At 43.0% G+C, this 26,250-nt stretch overlaps 2 protein-coding genes across 2 annotated transcripts; one reads left to right on the top strand and one right to left on the bottom strand.

The window, feature by feature from the left end:
• Positions 1-255: 255 nt before the first annotated feature.
• Positions 256-3,871, bottom strand: LOC137872362 (transmembrane protein 74-like). The gene is made up of 2 exons (XM_068710563.1): positions 3,815-3,871; positions 256-3,453 (listed from the first exon to the last, which is right to left on the bottom strand). The coding sequence occupies exon 2, from the start codon at positions 3,435-3,437 to the stop codon at positions 2,604-2,606; it is 834 nt and encodes a 277-aa protein (XP_068566664.1). The 5' UTR covers positions 3,438-3,453; positions 3,815-3,871; the 3' UTR covers positions 256-2,603.
• Positions 3,872-17,446: 13,575 nt separating this feature from the next.
• trhrb (thyrotropin-releasing hormone receptor b) lies at positions 17,447-22,885 on the top strand. The gene is made up of 2 exons (XM_068710928.1): positions 17,447-18,577; positions 20,212-22,885. The coding sequence occupies exons 1-2, from the start codon at positions 17,786-17,788 to the stop codon at positions 20,635-20,637; spliced, it is 1,218 nt and encodes a 405-aa protein (XP_068567029.1). The 5' UTR covers positions 17,447-17,785; the 3' UTR covers positions 20,638-22,885.
• The last annotated feature ends 3,365 nt before the right edge of the window (positions 22,886-26,250 follow it).

Genomic DNA, 26,250 nt, shown 5'->3' with positions numbered 1-26,250 from the left:
TTTTTACATTTGAACTTTTTTTGTTGCTTATTGATCACACATATGAAATCATTTCGATTTGAAAACACAAGTTTTTTTAGTTTAAGACTAAAAGTTCTTATTGAACTTTGAAATAGTAGTTGACAAAAAAATCCCAGCACAATAAAGTAAGATTAAATGAACTTTACTGCAACTACTAAATGGTGTTGAGATTGATTTCCTAACATTTTGATTTTCAGTTGCTTTAATGGAGAAAATAGACATTAAAGCTGCTCATGTTGTTAAAAAGTCATTATTTTATTTCCAGGGCCGGTGTGTTGGCTCTAATTCCCATAAACAGACAATATGATGTCAAAAGTAGACATTTCCAGCATGGTTACAGACAAATCTCCAATTATCTAACTCCTCAGCAGTACAGGTCAAGAGTTGATTTAATAAGAGTTGGGAGGACTGGGATCCCCACAGACTGTAGCCTCAATAGGCCAGAGTGCCTTGCAGGTTGTGTTTTGAGTTAGAGGGCTGACTGTCATGTTGGTCGCTCCTCTCGCTCTTACAAAGCTAAATCACGCTCTCCAATCCCACACGCTTAATGCAACAGGCTCGCAAGCCGATCTCTCCGATGACTGTCGGAAAAAAGCTAGTCTGGTAGATGTGAGACATCGCCAACTGAAGCGGATGAGTCAGGTTGAGGAGAGGTGGGATATTATCGACACTTCGGCACGAAATAACACCATGAGCAGACCGGACACCCGCGATGTAAACTGTTATTCCATGACATCTGAACGAGGACCGGTTAGTAATCGCAATCAACTGAATATTTCATCGGGAGGTCAGCTGATTTCCGCCTATTTAATAATGAGGCAGGAGTGAGCGAAGGTCGCGTGGAGGATAATGTGATCCTGCCGGCTATGAGCACTTCCAATTAGACAGGGTGCACGGCAGAGATCTCTGCACACCGTAAGTAATGGGGGGGGGGGTTGTTCGTTCACAGCATCTTCTGTCAGAGCCGGCAATCCAGTACTTCCTACCTCTGACTTCCTACTTCCTTCCTTTTGACGCAATGTTCGCTCCAGTACTGCAGCTAAGCGAGCTTGATTGAGGCAGTTGTTTAAAATGCTCTGGGATTATTTTTCCCCCTGATTCACAGGCCTCCCACAAGCAATTAAGTACAACACCAATTACCAGGAGAGCTTTCCCCCCAGGGGTTTGTTGATTCTCTCTCCGTCTCTCTCTGCGTATGCTTTTGAACATCTGCAATCAGAGCACCCCCTCCGAGTGTATCCAGCGTGAGCTGAGCTTCCCCGACATCGGTGCTCAACCACAAAATCTAATTACACCTCCCGTGGTATCACTATTTGCGTTTCAACGAGCAAACACGAGCATCGCTCTTCAGCACGTCACAATCACATTACACAGAATTCCTTTGGAGCTTGACGCGGAGGATTCATGCTATTGTTTTTTTGTTTTTTTCTGTAAACCATCCACCACATCTGCACTGTTTCTGACAGGGTGGGAAACGACACCGCTCCTGTTTCAGGTTTGTGTTCCTCTTGCAGCTGCACACAGGCCTTCCGTCACACGAGTCAGCGTGTGGATGTGGACCCGCAGAAAAATGCAGCGTCATCAGAAGCATCGACGCAGCTGGAGACCAAACGGCGGGTCAAAGATCATCGTAAAGGCAAACCACCATCCAGCAATGTAAAGAAAATATACATCTCAGGGGAGCACATTTCATGATGTACCTTTCAAAATAAATCAATAAATTGTACAGCTGTGTGCAAGTCTTAATACAATACTGATGTGCACTAAAATAGTTGGTGGCTGTAATTGCTCCTCCTGTCCATGCTGGCTGTGAAGGAGGTTATTCCAATGTTAGTGATGGAGAAAAAAATCCACAGTCCTCTTTCTGTAATTATGATAATATGAGGCTTTGGTAGTTCAAATTAAGCCGATATCTTCCACATCTATAGTCATTACACAAAACCCCCTCCTTGTGTTCTCCCAGACAGAGTTTGTACTAAGGAAGGTACTCACTTGTTACGACTAAGGCCACATGTTAAACCCGCTTGAAAAAAAACAACAACAACACGTAAACTCTGTATTTCTACAGTTACCTCACAATCTGCACACCGATAGATACCGCCTTGGTTACTTTCTAGAGTTGTATAAGCCCGTCTGGTGTTTTGGCATCTTCAAATGATTGTTTCCTGGACTACCTGGATTGTATTTCTCTGTCTCACCGGTACCTGAGGCAACACGCCCCCACCAACGAGACCCCTTGTGTTGTTTTACTACAGGCATGTTTCTGGTCTGAACCTACTGTAAATCAAAGTCAACCCTCACATTAGCTTCAGCTGAGCTTTAAAGATGCATTTGGATTCAAAAAGAGGACTCTCACGAAGTCTGTCAGTGTACATATGGGCATGTGAGTATTGCATTAAGGCAGACTTGAACAAAATGTGAACATATCTTAAAAATAAAAAAGTCCATACATCATCTAAAAACAGTCTCAGCTGTTAGAAATAAAAAATAGGCATTAAACCACCACAACATCCCAGATTATAGGACAGCATTAGCAGGATTTCCTAGACACTTCTCGGAGTCTTTTCCGCTTGTCCATAAATTCAGCTGAGCACTTCTAAATCCTCATCAGCCGCTGACAAATGTGAGCAGGATCCCCGAGTCGGGCTGGAGCCTGCTCTCAAATTGATCGACCCGTACAACTTCGCTGCGTGTTTGGAATAAGCGAAAGCCTTCCTCCTCATCATCTCCCCTTTCCACATGGAGATCATGAGCAGGGTGGAGAGCAGCACGCCCCCGAGGGTGAGCAGGCACAGTCCCGCGATGACGCACCGGTCCAGATGGGCCCCGACCGCGGCTTTCTCCCGCTCCAGCCGCTCCATCTCCCGGGCGGACACGCTGTCCGGGTCCACCCGGACGTCCCTGGGGACCGCGTAAGATATGGCGACCAAAGAGATGCCGGTCACCAAGCACGTCACGGCGATGATGAAGCCGTAATCCACGGACTTCCCCGAGGCGTCGGAGGAGAGGTCGTCGTCGGACAGCAAGTAAAGTTCCGGGACGTCCTCCTCCTCCTCTTCCTCCTCCTCCTCCTCCTCCCCCTCGCACAGTTCACTTGAAGAGCTCTGACTCAGTCTGCATGTTAGTGGACTTGTCCCTATCAGCTGGACATCATCATCATCTTCATCACCACCTTGGTGTTTGAAGGTGAAAGATGTTTCCGTTTCCTCCTCCGGCCGCGCGACTCTCCGGGTCTCTGTCCATGGTACTGTACCCTCTCCTCCGCCGGGATGAAGCGACTTCCCGCCGCCGCTCCGGCTGACACTTTGCTGATTTACAACCAGGGAGGTGTCCGTCGGATCGGGTTGATCAAAGTAAAACAGCTCGAGATCAGCCATTTGAGCATGGGGCTGGGTTTCCCGTTTTGCCAAGCCCATGCGTCCGCCTCTGTCGCTAAAACACGCAAAAAAGAGAGTAAAAAAAGATGTTTAAACTACCTGAAATGTCTTTATTTTTTTTCGCATGCCTTGTCGCTGCAAGCCACTTTAAATCTGCGCTTTAAGTATTTGCGCAAGCGAAACCTGCACTCATCTTTCTTCTGGATTCAAACGTTTCAAAGTACAGCTAAGCAAGTCTTAAATTAATTCCCATGACAATATATGAAGCCATCTAACACTTTGCCTTTCCTGCGAGCTCTCGAATCGCTGCTCCAGAACACTTAGCGACGCGCTAATGAATCTAATCCCACCTAATGTGTGTCAATAAGCGGTTATTAAGCAGCAACAAACAAACAAAAATGCGGTTTGCCGAGTACCTCTCTCCCGGTCTGTGGCCGCTCGCATCCCCGGCTGCTTCTGCTCCCTGGTCAATTAGAGGGAAAGGTTTGGCAGACCCCTCCCACGGACTGGGCTCCGGCAGACCGCCTTATAATGCCTATTACCGAGCCAACTTCTCCAGCACATGCACACCAACCAGACGACAGTCTGCCTCTCACATGTGGGCATTACTGTACTCTACCACCTCCTCGCAAGGCACTACAAATGGATTATGAGCAGTAACGGATGGCTTAATTAATAGAAAATAAATGCTTCATAAATCAGCTGCTACAAGCAACTTTTGGGTTGCCAGGTTGTGCGAAATCCTTGCTGGGGAGTCATTTCATGCTTTTCTCACTTTCTAATAAACAGCAAGACTGCAGTTAAATGCAAATTAAGGGAAATAAACCATAAATTCTGCAGCTACGGATCAACAGTTTGTCACTTTATCTAATATGCAATTAGCCTCTGAGACTATGTACAGCCATGCTATTAGCTCTGTGGGGCTGTAGAGGCACCCCAGTGCTTTGAGTTAAATGCTAAAGTAAACATGCTAACATGCTGACAGTGACAATGCTAACAAGTGCAATGTTTACCTTAATCACCATCTTAATTTAACGTGCTAGCATGCCAACATTTGCTAATTGGCGCGAAATGCAGAGGACAGCTGAGGCTGATGGGAATGTCTTTAGTTTTTGCAGATGGTCATAAACCAAAGCGTTAGAGAAATTAAAATTTTTACCCGATGATGGCGCTAGATGAAAAAGAAAGGGATCTGCAAAGTTGTTCCAGTTCATCCTGAGAGGGACATGGTTGTCTGTACCACAATCCATGACAATCCATCCTACAGCTGTCGAGACATTTCACACAAAACAACAAAGGTCAACCATATGGTGTAGCTGAGGAAAAGTCAGAGGATCAGCAAAGCTATTATGATTCATCCTCTGGGGACCATGAAGGTCTGTTCTAAGCATCATGAAAATCCATCCAATAATTGTTGACTGTTTAATGGTAGGACCAAAGTGGTGGGCTGATTGGCTGGCATCCATATAGCCATGCAGCTAATGAGTCTAATATAATACAACAGTGCAGTTGGAAATGTCAATAAATAGTTAATAAATAAATGTAGGTCCAAATGCCCTGCAGCTCTTCTCCAGAAGGTCAGAGGTCAAAGGTCCAGAGGAGGGGACTACCTGATGAATGATGAGATAAATCAATTGATCTGTCGAAGGACGAAAAACTCTAATCGGAAAGATTTTTCACAATCTGACAACCAAAAGTTGTTCCTAATAATGGCAGATATCTGATTTATGAAGTGTCGGTCAATAATGCATTCACCACTAGTCCAGTAATTTCTTACTAACCCTTCAGGGGTTTGAAAAGTGATACCAAAATGTTTGTCTGAGTAGCTACTTATTTTTCAGAGATAGCAGTGATAGGATTTAAGTGTTATTGATTGCTAAAGAGAAAGTGTCTTTTGAGGTATGCCCTGTTTTTAGCAAGGTCAAAGGTGATATAAGGTGTAAATGCAGTCTAAAATTCTAGTGAGAACATAGGCTGTATATAAGAAGTGAACGTATACTCACCGTGACGTCACCCAGACAACTCAAACACAGACAACTCCCAGACCAGACAACGCCGTCGTAGTGACCTGTCAATCACAAGGTAGCCCCGCCCTAAAGCATTCCCTGCTTTATGGTCTATTTGAGTCTAAATGGACCATAATCTACTAAATGATCATCATGCTGTATTGAAGAAGACTTAAACTAGAGATTGAGACCATAAACTCATGTTTACAATGTTATATCAAGTGACTTCTATACAATCCGACTTCTTTTTGCAACCAGAGGAGTCGCCCCCTACTGGCTGTAGAGCAAAAGCAAGTTAAAGACACTTTCGCATTGGCCTCACTTTTAAACCTTGAGGTTGTCGCCTGGGTGAGAAATACTAACAGCCAGCAGCTTGTTAGCTTAGCGTAACAAACACTGCAAACTCCAGATTTATGCTAAACTATGCTAACCGACTGCTGGCTCCAGCGAATAAAAGTAATTACCAAAATGTTGAGCTATTCCTTTAAATATAGTGGGTGTGAAATACAAGAGTCACTCCGCTACCAGTTTGCAAACCCCCCCCCACCCAATTTCCCAGAAAAAGAAACTACAGATGACATAATCTCAGTGTCCTGATTGGTAGCTTCATGCTCTCAACAGCTCTTCAGCAGGACGGTATCCTGTCGTCGAAGAACAGTCTCATTAATCACTGGAGCCGCCCTCCTTCACGGGAACACATTAAACTCGGTATCATACGCATTCAAACAATACAATAATTGACAATATTGAGTCCAGAAAAAGGGATTCTCCTCCTTTGAAAACGAGCGTTTGCTTTCCAGACTGGCCCATTTTCCGAAGAGCGCCATGCAGCCGGAAGAAAACTCTACTTTGATATTCAATCAAAACCATGTCAAATCCCACAGAGTCAGCGCTGAGTGAAAAGCTCATAAATCCAAACTGGCAGCTTTTCAGGAACTAACAAACACATCAGCTTCCCCGACAACGTCATCGTGTATTTAAAAGTTTAACAGATGGGTATAAACATCAAAGACTGTCATTTTTCTGACCCACAAGAGGAGAATTTCATCCTCTCAACTGAATTTGAAAGATTTAAATGAGAGAAAAATTGGCGTCACAAGGTTTTTGAATGACAGCCACAATCTGCAGGAATGGGCAGATTCCACTTCCTGAGCCCCTCATGGAAATCCTCCAGCTTTTACCGTCTCTGCAGAGCACTGGAGCATATGTAGGCTATAGGCAGCCAAAGGTTATGATTACAGAGCGCTTCAATGCTCCACCGTTCAAGGTCGTTTCCTCTGTTTACTAAGATCAACCGCCCCCGCTGCTCGTGGGTACACCGACACACAGCCCAGCGCTCTGCTCGCCGTACGTTTCGCGGTCAGGACCTTTTGCTTTCTGAGGGAGAGGAGTGTGAAGGGCGATACGCTTCAGGGTGGCTTTAACATTTCCGACAGAGCGAGAGGAAGGGAGACAAGTTTAAAGCAACAGATTTCACAGCTGTGCAACAGCACGTGGACGTTCAGTCTGCAGAGACGAGCAAGCTGGGAGCATTCACAAACCTGTGGGCACTTCTAAACAAAACTATCTTATGTAGAATGTGGCATCCTTCTATTGGTGACCGACTACATAGTTGATTCATCTAGAACCATTTTTTTAAAGGGTGTTTGGAAAACAAAATTACGGAAATCTGAAACCGTTAGTTTGCAAAGCACCAACAGACCACACAGTTCTCTACGTTAAATTATTAAACATTCAAAAGTGAAATCTCTTTTGGTCATTGTTGAAGGCCCGTGAATCAACATGCCGCATCAGCAATGGGTCTCGTGCTCATTCGCAAGCACTACAATTTGAATAGCTTTTTTTATTTTCAGATCAAAGCTCGAGCCCCATGAGTACAGCTCGAGTAAGCAAATAAAAAATAAATAATAATAATTGGAAAAAAGGCATCTCTTGTAGGGAAAATACACTACAGTATATGTTCAAAATATGAGGATGTCCCAGTCTATATCCTTTTGTGTACTTATGGTCGTGGCCTGTTTTTCATGATATTGGTCCAGGCCACTTCAATCCAGTATAGAAGGGAATGTTAATGCAGTTGTGGTGCCAGTGGTGTATCACATTCAAACACACCGACAACACCGAAGCACCAGGTGAGAAAAGAAAACTGCACAAAGCTGTTGGCGTATATGACTTTTCTTCAGCTGTTTCATAGAGCGTCCAGAGTTCCTCATCTCCTGACATATTTTTCCACATTCTTCACTTCAGAATCGGACGCGGCCGTGCTGATGTGGGGGCGATAGCCAAGGTTTGTTACGCCACTCCAGGCATTATCTGACTGATGCAGTTAAAGTGGCTCTCTTTCTGTACTGTGCACGCAGCCCCACAGTCTACAGTACTCCATGTTCACGGCACATCTGTCCTAGGGCGCTGTGGTTGGTACAGTAGGTGCAGCACTTTAAGATACGGTGTTTGAAAAAAACAAAACAACGAGGCAAGCCTCCAGCAAGTATTATATTTATATTTCGCAAACAGAACAAGAAAAGTGCAGATATCCGCCAGGTGCGTCTACCTCTCTCCTCCCAAACAAAGAAGAGTTGAATTTATTATTTTCATATTGTGCCTACTTTAGTGGATCATAAGATATCAGGTATGGAATTAATCTGCAGATGTTCATATAGATGAACATATAGATAGATGTCAGTTTTGGAGACACGACAAAAACCAAAAAGTGGCCTGCAACAGACGAGGTAAGACTTCTTTTAAGCAGAGGTGATGATCGGAAATGACTTTTGCTACCGGATCAGTTGTTGATCACTTGAAGTGTTGAACAGTTCAAAGTATGGAGGAATCAGCAGTCAGTGCCCGTATACAACAGTCAATAAAAGATTTTTTATTTTAAAATTGTGAATCCCCACAACCACAACAGATCCTCGAGCATATGGTCACAAACGAGTAAAGGAATAGCAGCTGATGGGTCGGGCAGGATGCGAGATTAGCTGTGGACAGACAGATAGATACATGTATGCTCACACGACCGATCACATGATCTCCACCACAGGCTTACGCCTGGCGGATACATGTGGTGCAACACTGATAGTGATCCTGCTGATGATAGTACACTGGAAGTGTTTCATATCATATGGCTCATGTCGGTGGGTTTTTGTTGCAGAAATTCAATGTTGAGATTTTGCGATATCGTTTTCAATGTGATGCATTCATTTTGCAGGAAATTATGTTTGCATTTTGGGTTTTAAGAACATTTTCCACGCTTTCAAATAACATGGATAAACATTCACTTTTTGTCCCAGTCTTTAGCATTTATAAGTGGTATATAAATATTTATAACTAGCTTTATAACTAACTATATTAGCAAATATAAGCCTTTATTAATATATTTGTCAACGTTAAACTTCTCCTCTGTGGAGGTTGGTTTATAAACCAATAATAAATGAAACTACAGACCATCTGTGATGGGATCCCACCAGCTGCAAAGCCTAATGGTGCCAGGGGCGTAATGTGTGTGTGTATGTGTGTGTGTGTGTGTGTGTGTGTGTGTGTGTGTGTGTGTGTGTGTGTGTGTGTGTGTGTGTGTGTGTGTGTGTGTGTGTGAGACACACCTGTAAAGTTTCATGACTGCATCATGGTGACAGACAGAAATATAAACATAGCAAGGTAGTAAAAAGCTCTTCTGGTTCTGGTACAGCAGGTGTCTCCACATCCACATCTTGCCATGACAACACACACACAGACTCAAAAGGTCAAAATAAAGTTGTAGTAAAATAAAAAAGTCTTCACTTCAATCGTACATTACCAAACACAAATGTTCTGCTTCCAACCACATTATGTTATAGTGTTAAAAATAATGTTTTAAACACGTGCATGCTCCTTATAAACACTAAACAAAAAGCGTTAACTAAGATTCTTTGTTAAAGCTGAATTCTTGAAATGCTGACTCACAGTATGAACACGACTCTGCAACATTAGTGCCACTACAGTCTCTGCTGTCCTGCCTATAGCGGCCTGTAATACATAACCATGACTGTGCCGTGTCAGAAAGACTCACACATACTTCCATGATCTCTACACACACACACACACAAACACACACAGAGGGGAGCCTGGGGGGGGGGGGGGGGGGCTGCTGTCATCAGTCCAATGCTTAACACGGCACATAACATGGTCCACATGCCAAACTGCAGCTGGAGGTTGAGGACGGAATGTTGCTCCATTAGTCCAATGTCTGACCAGAATTGTGAAGAAGAACATAGGTATATACATATTTATATGCTGCGGCTGTGTGTGAAACAGAGTGGGAATAAATCCCCCTCTGCACCTGCAGAAACTGCCATCAGTGCCTTTGAGCAAGGCAGCAAAGGGTCACTAAACTGTAGCCTCTCTGAAGGCTGACAGTTCAGTGTTTTGGTAACCTAATCTCCCCCTGCAACCGCACCCGCCAGGCACTAAACAGAAAAGAGGGGGGGGGGGGGGATTCATCTGTCTAACTATGACCTGAAGTGCAGCGTTGCGGGGAAATAAAAGCTATTACCCCTGGGACAGGGATTGAGATGAGCGCGTGCAAATACTCCAGCCCCGTCTCCGGTCTGAAGGAAAACCACCAGACTGTTCTCGTGAGACGCCGCCGCTCCATTGTTTATGATCTAAACTGATTTGTCATTTCCTCCAGATATGCTCCCGACCAGCAGGGCCCGTTTTATTTACCCCGTCGAGGCGAAGTGTGGCATTTTACACTGACGGATCCGCTGCGAAGCCCAAGTACAAGTGAAGCTAAGAATAGCTGATGGGAAGCCAGCAGCATCAGCAGCGGCGGAGGAGGCGAAAGACGCAGGTCCAAGGTTAGACTAGGACACCGCCGCCAAGCAGGAGAACAGGGGAGACAAGACTGAGTCAGACGGCCTTTCAGCAGGGGAGGGAGGACGTCTTTGAGTGGACGGAGCGGTCATAAACACACACACACACACACACACACACACACAAAAACGTGTCGTGTGGTCACTAACATTAAGAGCTGAGTCAAACTGCAAAGCAAAGCTGACTCGTGTTTCTCTCTGTGGCATCACTCAGAGCAACCTAAAGGATATTTTGGACGAGATTCAAACAGGTAAATCATGCAACATGGAGCAAACATTTGCCCCGACAGATAAACTATAAAGGCACAAGAGGAGGCTGAAGGCCCCTGTTCGGTCACCCACCCCCCTCCCCCGCCACTGGTAATCCATCGAGTTTAAATGTCTCCATACATGCTCAAACACAAATGAGCCCACCCATCAATTATTGGACACGTTCCCGATTTAAATTCTGGGTTCATAACCAAACTTTCTGCTGCAGTTGTTTGTTCAAAATCTGTCGAGAGAGGAAAGTTTTTATTTCAGCTTGCACAGGAGAAACCGGGCCAACTGTGTGTGTGTGTGTGTGTGTGTGTGTGTGTGTGTGTGTGTGTGTGTGTGTGTGTTTTAAACCAGATTGTCTTAACAGTTGCTGCATCATATTTCGGAGAAGTTTTTCATTTGCTCGCAGTTTTGTAGAAATTGGACAAATAATCCCATTTCAGAAGCGGGACGATGTGAAATGAGAGTATTGGTGACAGTTCACGATGAGTGATGATGAGTGTTTAACACGTCAGATGATGAAAACACAACGAGTTGTTTCAGGAATGGTTAAAACATCACTTAATTTTTTAACTTTAACGTCAGCTGTGACTTGTGAATAAGCTGTTATGTAAATGAGAAGAACTTTAAGTAGTCAGGTTATGAGACCAGATCTAAGGACGAAATGGGCAACTTTCCACATACAGAAGGTGTAGGATCTATTGTAATAGTAATACAAGCTCTCAGCCAAATGATGAAGTCCATGTATGTTGTTGCATTGGTGACTGACACCCATCTGTGTGTGAGACACAAATAGGTTTTGGTTATACTAGCTTTAGCTGGGCCAGACTGCATTTGAATTCCACGTACTTGTTGAATTTAATTTACAATGAGTAGATTATATTATTACTTTGTGTTACTAATCTTGTAAGTGTCATTGCATGTATTGAGCTCATGGGTAGGTTGTGAGGCAATGGGCCCCTGGGCAATGACAAAGGCCCCACCACATCTACATATGAGATGTTTTAGCCTTTTTGTATTGGCGTGTTGTGCCTTTGTGGTCATTATGTGTCTCTATGTAGTCTTTTTGTGTCTCTATGTGGTCATTATGTTTCTCTGTGGTCACTATGTGTCTCTATGTAGACTTTTTGTGTCTCTATGTAGTCTTTTTGTGTCTCTATGTAGTCTTTTTGTGTCTCTATGTGGTCGTTATGTGTCTCTTTGTAGTCTTTTTGTGTCTCTATGTGGTCGTTATGTGTCTCTTTGTAGTCTTTTTGTGTCTCTTTGTAGTCTTTTTGTGTCTCTGTGTGGTCGTTATTTGTCTCTTTGTAGTGTTTTTGTGTCTTTATGTGGTTGTTATGTGACTCTTTGTAGTCTTTGTGCGTCTCTTTGTTTTCTTTTTGTGTCTCTATGTGGTCATTATGTGTCTCTATGGTCATTGTGTGTCTCTTTGTGGTTATTATGTGTCTCTGTGGTCGTTATGTGTCTCTTTGTGGTTATTATGTGTCTCTGTGGTCATTGTGTGTCTCTTTGCAGTCGTTTTGTAGTTTTTTGTGTCGCTCTGTAGTCATTTTGTATTGACATTCACATTAGCCTTGTATTTACATTGTCATCTTCTGAAAAAAATGTAAACATATTCATGTAACCTCTTTTTTCTCTTTTGGAAAGTGTGAAGAGCGCCCCACACAACACAACACCTTCACTGGGCTTCACCTTCCCAAAACAACACAGCAACCACAGGAAAAAATATGTCAGCTGATTGGTCTTTTGGCAGCTCTTCAAACTTTACTTTATGGACCACTTGAGCATTTCAGGGAGAAAGCTGGAGAACATCCAGGTTTTTAAATACTGAGACTTACTCACATTTATCATACTAGTACAAGTGTAGATATGGAGTGGAAAACTCCAAAGTCAAGGGACTATCTCACTACAAGGTCCATTTAGTAGCCGTTTCATCTCACATGAAGATATTGATTGAATTGTTCAATCCCAAACGTCAGAATGTGTAAACTTGTAAATCACAACCTTTGAATTCAGTACAATAATTGCCCTGTAAGTGTTAGAAAGAATACGATATTTACAGTCACTTACGATCCGCCACAGACATTTTAATCCAGTGACAATAGCAACATGTTGCCGTCGGTCTCACAAGTCAAAGCATCACATTTCTGCACTATGGCGCCTCAGCCTGGCCGTGACTGAATGCTGCAGAAAACTATTCTCTCTGCCCCATCTTTTTTTTTTCTTTCTCTTTCCTTTTTTAATTTAAATGTAAATAAAATCTTACTTCTCCTGCTGTCCCACGAGTAAAACACATATTGGTTGTGTTTTCATTGAGCACACATAATTGTATTCTGTAGTCTGTTTGTTTTGTAATGTTGTTTTTTTTCCTCCTGGGAAAAAATGGTGTCACAAATGCAAAGCTACGCGAGCAGATTTAAATCTTGAATCTATCTGAAAGGAATCCCTGCAAGACACTTTCTTATCAGGTAATACAGCAAACACTGAGACCGAAACATTGTTGTTGTTAGGCCCCCCCCAGATGTTTGGTGCAGCGACCGCCGCTGGTGTGTGCGGGGGGGACACTCTGTGAGGAGACAGGCGGGGGGGAAGAAGACAGGGAACCGTCTCATGAGCAGGAGTGATGCTTTCTGTCACCGTAGGTTATGGACCAGACCCCGCAGTGTACTTAACCATCACTAGAGGGAGGTCAGGGTCGGCGTATTTATGACCGACCTTGCGTCATGATCTGTGAGTGCGCGTGTGTGTGTGTGTGTTTGTGTGTGTGTCTTTAAAATGACCTGCCATCGTATGAGTGAATCAGAGCGGTCAGAGGTCATTTCACGTATTGAAGTACTGTGCTTGGTGAGTTATTATGAATAACAGAAGAAGCAATCTTTTTTTTTTCTCCAACAAATAATTATGTATTGATTTACTGAACAGCAAGCTCACGTGTTCCGTCGCTGTGTGCACAGTGTGTAACAGCAGGATAACTCAAAAGGGACTGACACATTTTACGGTTTGGGGGAAGAAATACAAGCGCGCTGGTATCAATGTTGTGGGCATAAATGGTGCACAATATCATCAGGCTCCGACTATCCATATTCATGAAGTACCTGCAGAGGAAATCATTATCTTTCCTCTGCGTTTTTTGCTTTAACAATCTCTATCAGACCTGAGCAGTGCTTGTGTTGAATGTGCGTGCAGCGCAGCAGAAACACTGACTGCTTCTGTTATTGTCAAGGTAAATGGTCTGTGGGCCCCGGCATCGTGACCAGCCTCTGTGGTGAAACGTGAGCCCCTGCTGTGCTTCAGGTTGAAACCATGCATGGCTTAATCTGCACATTTGTTCTCCTCTGTTTCTGTCCGTCTTTCTAAATGTTAATCTGACAGAATCTCATTTATACGCCACAGGGAAAAAAACCTGTCTTACAGACTCGGAGGGTGCAGTTTGAGAGACCAAACGGATCACGGGTTTAGTTTTTGGAGGTTGGTTGATGCTGCATTCCTGTTTTTAGATCCAGTCCTATTATGGAAGAGTAACACTGTGTTCACTTAGTGCTCAATTCTGATTTATTGTTTTATGTTTTGTTTGGCTGTTCGCATTATTTTATTTTTAAATGAGGCAAATATGAGATTCCTGTGTAAATGGACCTGAATGCACAAAAGAACATGTGCAGAAGTAAACACGGAGGCGCTGGAGTCGGCTTACGTTGTCATTTATAAGCTGATGTGCAGTGGAAGCTAGCCAATTCCTAAGGAGATAATGACGAGGAAGAGGAGTGCCTAATTTTGAATGATGTTTTTTGTGGAGCGATGGCTGCTACTGCTGTACGGAGGCGGGTGCAGAGTCAGAGCGTGGTGGCAGCATTATTTGGCCTAAAAGAAAAGGGACGATAAGTCTCTAAACAAATCAATAAAACTTGGTCCAACTATTTTCTATAGAACAAAAAGGCGTAGGCTGAAGCTATATACTGTATGTATGTATGCATATATGTGTGTGTGTGTGTGTGTGTGTATTTATTGTGTGTCAAAAAGTAAGACTATATGACAAACGGTACTCAGTTCCAAAATATTTTGGGGGGTAAATTATAAATTTACAAAGTGTGCTATCTATGTATTTACAGGTCCTAATTACCAATGTTATACATATATTTATTTCAATAAATGTATGTTCAAATATATCTGAATAAATCCCCCCTTAATACAAACAAAAATCATCAATAATCAACAACGAATCATTACTTTTCAAATCTCAGTTCCCAGTGCAGTCTTAATCTGTCTTCATGTCTTTTCTAACGCAATATTAAGAGCAAACACTGCATCTCTACAGTCACGTTTGTGAAGCTGCTGTCTGAATAACGTAGTCACATTTACAACCGTTCTCAACGAGATCATTGGAACGCATGTCTGTCGTCATCTCCTCACCTCCATACTGCTCTCAAAAGAAGGCAGAATTGCTCTTTGGGTTGTGTCAGTTTGGGTGCTGCTCAGGTGTGTCCTTTGGGTGGCAGTAAAACTCTTTCACTCCTTTTCCACCGCTTTTTCTGCTTCCTGCCACCGCTGCTATGATTTGAATTATGTACTCGAGCAACAGGAGCTGCATATGATGGCATTATTGAACTGTAAAACAATAATGATGAGTCTCTGATAAATTGGCATTGATTTCAGCATGTTGTACCACTTTTGTGTGTTTGCATCTGTAGATTTATCCTAAATTCACCAAAAGTTACCATTAGATAATCCCTCATTTGCATATTTAACCATAATATTTCAGAATACAAAAAAATATTGTATCAACCGGGGAAGTTTCATGGTTATATCTATTAGTTTTGTTTTTACCACATTCACCTGTTGTGTCTTCAAAAAGAGATATCTGAACCCGGCTTTATCAAATGTTCAGATTTCTGTTCTGGAAATGAAGACAAATTAGCACATATTTGATAAGAGAATGCCTCATTTGCATATTTAAACCTAACATTTTAGAAAACTACAACGGTCTTAATGTAAGTTTAATTATTAAGCTGGGAAGTTTCATGGTGACATGTGTTAATGACATGTTTTTTACTACCCTTAATTTGGGGCATTTATTGTCCACAAGCTTCTTAGACCATAATTTGAATCAATTTAGAGAAAACAAACACAAAATACTGCTGCTAACAAACAAATCCGTCTAATTAATCACAGCAGATTGGTATCTGCTAACTCCAGGGAACCAAACAGCAGATAAACAAAGATAGAATCATACAAGAGACTGAGCTAAAACGCACTCTTCTTTCATAGATGAGCGATAATGGGAATCATGGGAGAAAAGAAGGGGGGGCGTCATCATTATGTAATTCCCTGTCGTCCCGGTCCACCTGCTGTTGCTCAGGATGGACGGCTCTATAGCAGCTTCAGTGCTCGCAGCACGGTCGCCGTGAACAGAGTGTGTTGGTGTGATGAGCTCTGTTCTGTGGGGAGCGCGTGCACAGTTGGTGTGGAGGAGAGCTTCTCCACCTCCACACCGTGGTGCAGAGAGAACAGGCCGCTGCTCACTCCCATGCTGTCGGACAGCACGGCTGCTAATGCAGGTCACTGCAGATCTGTGCTTTTGTTTTTGTGCTTTTCATGCTGGTGAGCACTGGTTTATTTCTTTCAACTTCACAGATAAAAAAAATAAATGTTTTAATACTGAATCAGCTGAAAGTCCCTTTAGTGCTTTAATTCATGTCAGCATCACGCGGCTCACATTTTGGGCAAGGAGGCCTTTCTTTTGTCATGGTAACTAAATGTGTTTTACTCGGTGCAAGAGGGTGCTTCGAAGTGAGGTATCGTAAAGACGTGTGTCACATGTGATGGAGAAAACGAGGACAGAAGGTGTTGCAGCATGGAGGACTAGAAGTGTGAAACAATAAAATGTAAAACAAATGAAGTACTCACATACATCTCCACTGTTCTCAAGTCTGTCTTCCTTGAATCTAAACCCTCTTTTGTATCTCAATCAGAGCTGTACACTGAGGTCTGTTATATTTGTGTACTTCTAACACTTATATATGGTCAATATTTGATTAGCTGGTTCTAGTGGTTTAGGCTCCACATGCTTAAAAAAAATTGACTGCAGAATATAGTATATTCTTCTTATTGAGAGTTTGATTTTAAAGAAACTATACATGATCATTTAATATAAAGACTTGTTTTGGGTGTCTGCTCAAAATCTCCATCTTAGTTGCAACTGGAAAAGGGGAAAAAACACATTTATAGTGATGATGTATAGACACTTTGCTTAAAGACTGGTCAGCATTTTCCTCGTAGATCGATGCCAAGGATCCATCCTTCATCTGTAACTTGGACATATTCCAAGGAACAATTATGACATTCATATTTTACAACATTACTCATGACGTAATGACACTTCTTAACTTCTTTCTGTGAATGCAATCCTGCAAAATAGTGTGAACAAGCCACTCCAACGTCTTCCAAAATAAGAGCACCCACTATAAAAATGAGAAACCGCCCGTACCTTCACCTGAAGGGATGCATATTGATCATAGCACCATTGTTTAGACTGCAGTTCATTCCATAATGCTGCCTTTTTTTTCCTTCTTATTAAAGTGGAAGACTGTTGAGCTGAGGTGGTCATCAGACTGCAATGAATCTGCACAAATCTTACAAACTGAGTTCTGATTTTCAGAGTTAAACTCTCTCGATGTGGTCCAGAGACTGACTTCCATGAACAGAGACAGAATTACACTTTGAAATCATGTTTATAAATCATCACTCACACTGATGTCTGCAGCCTTCTGTGAGTAATGAACTAATCCCAGCAGAACACACACACATATGTTGGTACATTGTGGCGTTTGAGCAGCTTTTGTTTGATGGAGGGGGGGGTCTGGGTTCCAAAAATGTCATGATGGGCTAATCCCCTCGCATGCGTAATGGGTGCCCGTGCCAAGAGCAAGGCTTCAAAACCAGCCCGCCATCTGGGCGACGGACGCAGTTTGTTCTGACAGGAACTCGGCGACGCATCGATCTTCTTTTTTTTTTTTTTTTTTTTACGCACAGCACGAACGCGGAGAATACATCAGAGTCCGAGCGGCTCTCTGTCACATTAGGATGCTTTCACGTGCAGCACGCGACTGGGTGCAGTTCTGAGATTTCTGTTTTGTTTTTTTCATTCTTTTCAGACCGGTAAACACTTTCCCCGGACCCGCAGCGTTGATTCATCTCTCGCTTTACACCGCGCGTAAAAACCGGTCTGGCGCGTCAGGAGGCAACAAACCCCGCGGAGTTTTGGAGCTCGAGCGTCGAGATGGAAAACTTTACAGCGGCAGCTCCGGGGCTCAACGGAACTTTAGGGCTGTGGACGGACAACAGCCTCCAGTTCAAAGTGATCAGCACCGTACTGCTCCTCATTATCTGCGCGTTAGGGCTCGTCGGCAACGTGATGGTGGTGCTGGTGGTGCTCACGACCAAACACATGAGGACTCCGACCAACTGCTACCTGGTTAGTCTGGCAGTGGCCGACCTGATGGTGCTGACCGCGGCCGGTTTGCCTGCTATCACCGACAGCATCTTCGGGTCGTGGGTGTTCGGCCACTACGGTTGCCTCTGCATCACCTACTTCCAGTACCTCGGGATCAACGCGTCCTCGTGCTCCATCACCGCGTTCACCATAGAGCGGTACATCGCCATCTGCCACCCGATTAAAGCGCAGTTCCTGTGCACGCTGTCCCGAGCCAAAAAGATCATCTTGTTCGTGTGGGCGTTCACCTCTCTGTACTGCGTGATGTGGTTCTACCTGTCGGACATCGAGCAGCTGGTGTACGACAACGTCACCATCATCGCGTGCGGCTACAGGGTGCCCAGGAAGTTCTACCTGCCCGTTTACTTCTTCGACTTCGGCGTGTTCTTCGTGCTGCCGCTGCTGCTCTCCGCGGTCCTGTACGGCCTCATCGCCCGGATCCTCTTCCTCAACCCGCTGCCCTCCGACCCCAAAGACAAGAAGAAGAAGAAGAACGGACCGAACGACGGCGCCAACAACAAGAGGACCAGCTGCAAAAACTCGCGCCACTCCAGCTCCACCGCGACCTCGCGCAGACAGGTGAGTGGCGCGTGCTTATGTCTTTAAAAAAAGGGAATAAAAAATCTGATAATGGTGCGACTGGAAATGTATCCAAGTACTTTAAGTGCAATAAATGCCGCTCACACATGCATACAAGTAAGTCTCAAAGGGGCATTTTTTCTACATAGAGTACTTTTTTTACAGTGTGATATTGCTACTCAAATGTAAGTACACCACCTAAATACTGTACTTCCTGCACCACTGTAAGTAACTACATAAATAGTGGAGAGAGCAAGCCTCCAACAGTGTTGTAAAAAGGTCCTTATTTATGATTCAGGTGAATGCCACAGAAATACGCATGTGTTCAAAACAAGGCTTTTGACATGATTGTGCTTTTTGCAAAAAGGCAAACCCATCTTCATCATGGTTTGCTTTATTGGGGGTAAAATTTCCAGTAGCAATCTATAACAAAACCATATGCTTATTATATGAACTGTAAACAAAGGAATTTATTTAAGTGAATAATTTCTTATTTTCTTTGGTGTTTTTGATACAGATATGCAATGATGATTGCTGAGTATTATGTATGTTGATGCTCCAATGTCACAATTTGATCACGTGTCGAGACAATTTACTGTATAGATTAAACCCAAATCTGTCAAGATTGACAAACTGACAAGCTGAGCACATCTGCAGCGCCTTCATGCCTTTCAAATGTAAACGCGGCTGATAAATAAAAACGGATTGTCACACATCAACCTATGATGAATCAGTCACTTCACTCACTGGCAGTTCCTGCTGCTATTTAGCTTGGCTCATTAGCCATCTAGCTAGCTGGCTAGCATGGCCCAAGTGGCGCCAAGCCCCAAACTAGCTAAATTGAGACAAATATAAGGAAGGTTTGAGTTTGGTTCTATTGAGAATGGCGATGGGCCAAAATGTGTCATGTGTCTTCAGGTGCTAGCAAACGTAGCCTCAAAGGCAGCCAGGCTAAAGCAACATATGAATATCAGGACTAAACAAAGTGATATTGTCATGAATCAAAATGAAATGTGTTTCAGTTTATCGCTATCAAACAGGTCTGAAGTATTTAAGCATCAAAGAGTACAAAGAGAAATAACCATATGCTTAATCGCTGATACGATTAAGAGGGGGTCTTTGTTATATATATATATTTATTTATTAACACTTTTAGTTTGGGTGAACTGGCCCTTTAACAACTGATATTACGGGCGACTGTTGCTCAGAAGGTAGAGCGTCGTCCCTGACCGGTTTGATCCCCGGCTCTTCCAGTCCATGTCGATGTTTCCTCGGGCAAAACACTTAACCTTAAATTGCTCCTGAAGGCTGCGCCATCGGTGTGTGATTGGGTGTGAATGATGGGTGAAGGACATGTAGTGTAAAAGCGCTTTGAGTGGTCGAAAGACCAGAAAGGCGCTATACAAGTAGTGTACAAGTACAAGTCCATTTACCTTTTACCATTTACAAATGGCCAGAACTTCCTCATTGTAAAAAAAAAAGAAATAGTCTCTTTATGAATCATGAAATCAAAATCATAAAGAGAAAGAAGTTGGAAAATCTTTTAAAGCTTGCTCCGTGTTAAGGCCTCAACAGTATTGATTCGTCCGCCATAGACTCCTCTAGGTGTTTTAATCCTTGTTGCCTAACTCCAGGTGACCAAGATGCTGGCCGTGGTGGTGATCTTGTTCGCCGCGCTCTGGATGCCGTACCGCACTCTGGTGGTGGTCAACTCCTTCCTGGACCGTGCCTACCTGGACAGCTGGTTCCTGCTCTTCTGCCGCGTCTGCATCTACCTCAACAGCGCCATCAACCCCGTCATCTACAACGCCATGTCGCAGAAGTTCCGCGCCGCCTTCCGCAAGATCTGCCGCTGCGGGAGGAAAGGCTCGGACAAGCCCGCCGCCTACAGCGTGGCCCTCACGTACAGCGCGGTCAAGGACACGTCGATGGTGGAGAGCACCGACCACTTCACCACCGAGCTGGAGGAGATCACCGTCACGGACGAGCTGCTGTCGGACCAGAAGATGATGTTCCCGGACCCCTGTGCGTACAGGAAGGTGGATTTCAGCGACGCTTGAGGCTCAAGGCCAGACGGACGATTTCAGTCGAGTTCGAGGCCAGACGGACGATTTTGAGGGTCAGTCGACGATTAAGGAGTTTGAAAATGTCATTTAATGGATTCTGCTAAGTGGGAATAATGTTTCCTGAGTGCCTGCTGACCTTTTCAAAGCCGGGCTGCTTTGGATGGACATGTAAACATAGATCACAGCCACTGATGCGTAATGAGAGGCTCCGATCCACAAGGGCCGAGAATGATCCCGGACATTGTAAAGCAACAAACGACAACAGATAAGTTCTCTGTTATTCGCAGCTGTTATCTCATGTCGGACCTGCCAACGTGATAAACCGCGTGTGAGTCAACAAGAACATGAATGTGAACAGAAACACCATGCCCACTTCAGATATATGGTGTTGTTGCCACAAATCAAACTAGAAACTAGAAGAATAACGCCAACGAGTCCGGCTCGGGAGAGCGGAATTCATTCCTCATGTTCTGATTTAACGTTTCCCAAGAGTGGAATTCAGTATGGGTCGTATTCCTCAGCACTATACAGACTTTTGGGATTTTAGGCTGAAAAAAAAAAGAAGTTTATTTTCACACAAAAAAAGCAGCTTTAACAACCGTTTGCCACCCGCCCTCCCTGATGTTTTCAGGGCAGACAGCCTATTAAAGGGTGAGTCATGCCTGAACCTTCACGGACATAAGAGGCTCTATTTTTCATTGCAAAGGACATGTCCTCGGAACGCAATGTGAAAACCAAGACAGACTGTGCCGAATGTGTTCTGGAGGCCTGTGGGTTTGTGTCTTAACAAACATCTCTTGATGGTTTGTCGGGATGGGGAAGCGGAAGTACATATGAATTAAAAAAGTGCGATAATGACGTTTATTGTCGTTTTAGCTCTCACAGCATCTACCTGTTTCTAAAAAGGCATACTTTATAATGGGTTTATAATTTGTCACTAATTGCTTTTAGCCAAAACAAAAAAAAAAAAAGGCTTTACAGATCAGTAATGTAATAAGGACAACCTTTGGGTTGCCAGGTGTCCCTTTGGTCATAACGATCCTTCTAAACAGATAATGACCCTCCAAGTCCTAACATGAAAGCGGCTGCAGAGAATATACAATAAAATCCTTCTATTCACAACTTATTAATATGAATTCATATTGTACTGAAGACAAACTTAACACCAGGCTGAAAAGCAGAGTTTTTACTGCACTCTCTGGTTGAAAGCTTCCCCAGTGACCACACCCACCGGTGATGTCACAGTGTACCGACACAGCCCTGAGAACACTTCTACATCACTGCAGCGGGGTGAGAAAAGTGAAAACGAGACTTTCACTGCCGTTAAGGGCTTAATTTATTACGTCACAAAGCCAAAACCAATTATTGATGACTCAGTTTTCTAATAGTTATAAATGTTTATAAACTGGTGACACATTTTAATACAGAATTAGTTAGAACTTATAATTCCTTAATACAATATTTACCTCTTTCACCCTTGATGATTAGTCTTTGATTCTCTCATAAACTAGAAAAAAAAAATGTGTTTGAGCAGCAGAGGTGGTTGTAAACCTCAATGCTTTACGATGTAAAAGACTGTATATAGTGCTACAGACACTTAGTATAACATAAAGAACATGTGGATATATTTCAGCTGCAGCACTAGGAGTTCCATCTCAGCATCAGTGTTCAAGTTGATGCAAAGTGAAGTGAATGTTTTGTATCATGTGTGAACTGTGGATGTAACAAGCTTTGCCGGTGAACGTGGCTGGATGGACGTGTGATGTTTAGACATGCCGGAGTTGCATCGCCACATCAGCGGCTGTGTGTGACTCTGCGAGCGGGGGAATGTAATTGGGCAGCAGCAGAGGAAGATGAAGCTCTCGCTCTGAAACGGGGGGCCGCTGTATGTGGAAAATGCGACAGTTTCTGCTTAATGATTGTACCAATACTGTAAATGCCTTGAGTATCAGTAGATTCATGCACTCGTGTGTGTTCCCTGTGTATTTAAAGTGATTGTTATTTGTGGTAACTCCTCAGTTTGCCAAGAGAAGTTATCTGTATATTTTTAATGCCACTCTTGCTTTTGTTATTGTCCATTAAAACATCATAAATAGGATTTTGTGAAGAACAATTTGGAAGCTGCTGCCTTGGACTTGCTTTTGTAGAATAATGTAATCCTGTGAGTATGTTTGATTGTCGTCTAGAAATTGCTAATTTGTGCATTTTATCTTCATGTTCCGTAATAAAGTTGTTCCTGGAATTGTTGTAGATGATTTTTTTTTTTTCTTTTGTTTTAGAAATGCACAATTGGGGGCGTGAATGTCTCATTTCTATTAGAAATGAAACTGATGACAAGATGTTTAAGAAAAAATATTGCAATCAATTGTTCCTTCTCCTCACTAACCACCCACACTTGGCAGGATGCGCTTTAGTCAAAGAACAGGAGGGAGAAGATTAAAATAGGACAAGTTCCTGGAACATTCAGTGGATCAAAAAGAGTCCAAACAGCCATCAAGAGCCATACATCATTTGCCTAACTGGAGGGTAAAACTGACTCAAAGACACTGAGGTGTCCTTTTTTTATATAATTTTTATGAACCCCAAAAATCATAATGCACTTTGTCAAAAAAAGAGAAATGACATATTCTTCCTCTTTCAATTTAAAAAGTTCAATTCAACCCGATGCTGCTTCAGTATTCTCAACTTTTCAGCGCAAGGAACTGAGTCTTCAGCGCTTGTCAATGTCACACTTGGCCCCAGGCAGCCAATCAAATCACGCAAGAGGCGGGCTTTAATACTTACCTCTTCTTTCCTGTTTTGATACCTCTAGATGAGGCGGGAACAGTGGGACAATCGCAAATGTAGACGAAAGGTTGACATTAGCAGTATTAAATCACGATGAACTCAATAGCACAACAACGGCATGAGCTCGACGTCTGCTTGAATACATTTTTAAAAAGAATCACATTTGATGCCAGTTGTGTTCGCAGCTCCGCTCCACAGGCACAACCCGTCGTTTTGTCCCTTATATTATTTTTAGATTTATTTTTTCAACAGAGGCATCAAATTTTATTCATGAAGTGTTTTAGTTAACGGACAGCTCCTTTGACCAAATTGCAATTTACTAATGTTTTGCATGTAAATGTGTCAAACCGCAGCTCCCATCCATCACTTTAAATTAGACATACCACGAACACTTATTTACATTCAAATGGAGACCCTTCCCACATTAACCTTAAGAGAATAAACACTGCACTCCTCACCAATAAATGCAAATTCTACTGAGCGCAATCTAATATAAACCCAGTCTGGGAGCAGTTTCAGTTAACTGCTAATTTACAGCCATCGCCAGGGCTAAACGGCGCGAGTGGAATTTCAAAAGGCTTCATGCAATTTCTCTGGAGTGTAAATAATGTTCTTTTGCCAGCCCCCCAGATGTGTGGTCTGCTGTCGGCTCCAGATTCAGAGGTGAGAATGGCACCTCAGAAAAAGACAGACAGCCAGAGACACAAACCTTTAATTGGTTCCCTGAGGACACCGCTGGGGCTTCCTTTAGTTTAACTACCTAGCCCTAGCCTTAACTTAACATTCATAAGCAGCACTTCTACTATTTATTTTGCTTAAGAGCACTACTTAAAGAAACTCAAAATTCAACACGCACGCACACGCACACGCACACACACACACACACACACACACACACACACACACACACACACTGTTTGATTGTGATTGACAGGTGATTTCTGGCTGGCAATTGCAAAGTAGAAACACCACAGTAATTAATCAAAATCAGAAAAACAAAAAACCTGCAAATTACCACTTTAAATTATGTTCATTTATGACAGGCAACAATTAGCAGATGGTCTGCCGGATGCAGCTCTTGAATTAGATGAATCACATTACTGCCCCTCTGGCAGTTATATAACAGTGCACCCACGCTATGACATGAAGTAGTCTGAACTTGTCTAAATCAAGTGTCAAAAGAGAAGAGGTGCAAAGGTGGAAACTGATGGAGTGAGAGTGAAGTTAAAAGAGAAATAGAGTACAAGAGGGCAAGAGGGCAAGGTGGATAAAAAAAGAAAGGAAAATGAGGGAGGGATGAGCAGAGAGGAACATTTATTCAGATAGAAGCAGAGAGGTAGAGTTAAGAAACTTTCCGGCTCATTAACTCTGAAATAAAAGTGATAACGGGAGTGTAATGTTCATTATGACACCCCTGGACAGAGGGGGGGGGGGGGAGGGGGGGGGGGGGGGGGGGTTAATTACAGTTCCACTACAACACGAGAGCAGCCTCAGCTTTTATGAATAATTACATGTGGAAGAAAAGGCAAGTGGCTGTTTGAAGAGGAGTCACTTTTCCCTCCTTAAAAACAGTTTTTTTTTTTCATTTCAAACAGCTACAGCGACGAAACCAAATGCCGTAAAGCCCCTGGACTGAGGATTTATGATGCTGCGTATATTTCAAGTATAAGACTGGACCAATAATTATGTGTGCTGTTACCCTGTTATGAAACATACTGTGTGACATGATTGTGGGCACTGGAGTTTATTTTGAGTCCATCATACTTTCACCCTCTTGTTGCCAAAAATACTCACCACAGCCCCAAACGTGTATTCCTCCACAGACGAAGATATTCCATCGCAAACCTGGGGACTAAAAACTACAGTTCACAGTGTTTTTAGGGAAATACTTGTCCTTTTGAGAAGATGAAATGACGTATTTGTAGCTTTGAAAGAGACGGACTAACGCCTGGTAGGTTTAGGTGGTTTGATGAGATTCGTTGTCAATAAGAAAAATGTAGAATATCACAAGCCTTATCCTCTAAAGCTGCTATAATCAATATTTTTATATTAACAATGGATCAAAAGACAATGTGTAATCTGACAGGGCCTGCTAGAAGACAAACTGACAAATGGATAATACAATTCTTCAGAACCTTCTTCAGAATTCTTCTGTCGAGAAGGAGCTAAATCCAGCTACCAGCACCTATAAACCTCACTTTCTTACACACGTTTTATGTCGTTTGTTTGACACAAACAGAAGAAGTGTAAAAGTGACACATTGTGGTTATAGTCTTTGTACCAAGAGGTACAAAGACTATAACCAATGTACCATTGGGGTTAATCTTATTCATCTTATTCTCAACAAGAAAGCAAATCAAAATCAAAATACTGGGAAAATTAAACTCTTAAAAACTACATTGCTTCATTACACACCTTGAGTAAGTTGACAGTAAACTATAAATCTTCTGTAATTACTCTTAAACAATATATAATTTGAGTGAATGAAAACATTGGCAATATAAATCTGTCAGTGACAATAAGGCTGTTTGAAAGCCCATCTTATCTGCCTTGTTTGGAGATGTTGTAACGTCGTAACATTCACCGCCTGTGGAGAGAAGGCCGCGCATGCAGGTATGACATCCATAACACCTAATTACTCTCCCTCCATCTACCGCTCCCATCGGGGAGAATCTCTATTCATTACCGAAGAATGTGCAATCAACTCAATAATGATTTGTCTCCATGATCCTCCGACTGGAGAACCGTGTGGGTTTGTTTGCTTTAATCGCTTAATCATTTAAGAAGGTACCAATTACACCGGCAGAGAAAAGCAGTTTC

Source organism: Cebidichthys violaceus, unplaced genomic scaffold, assembly GCF_023349555.1.
Source record: "Cebidichthys violaceus isolate CVI_PGR_0920_01 unplaced genomic scaffold, fCebVio1.0.p SCAF_16, whole genome shotgun sequence".
Classification (NCBI taxonomy): Eukaryota; Metazoa; Chordata; class Actinopteri; order Perciformes; family Stichaeidae; genus Cebidichthys; species Cebidichthys violaceus.
This window is presented reverse-complemented; position numbering and strand designations above follow the sequence as displayed.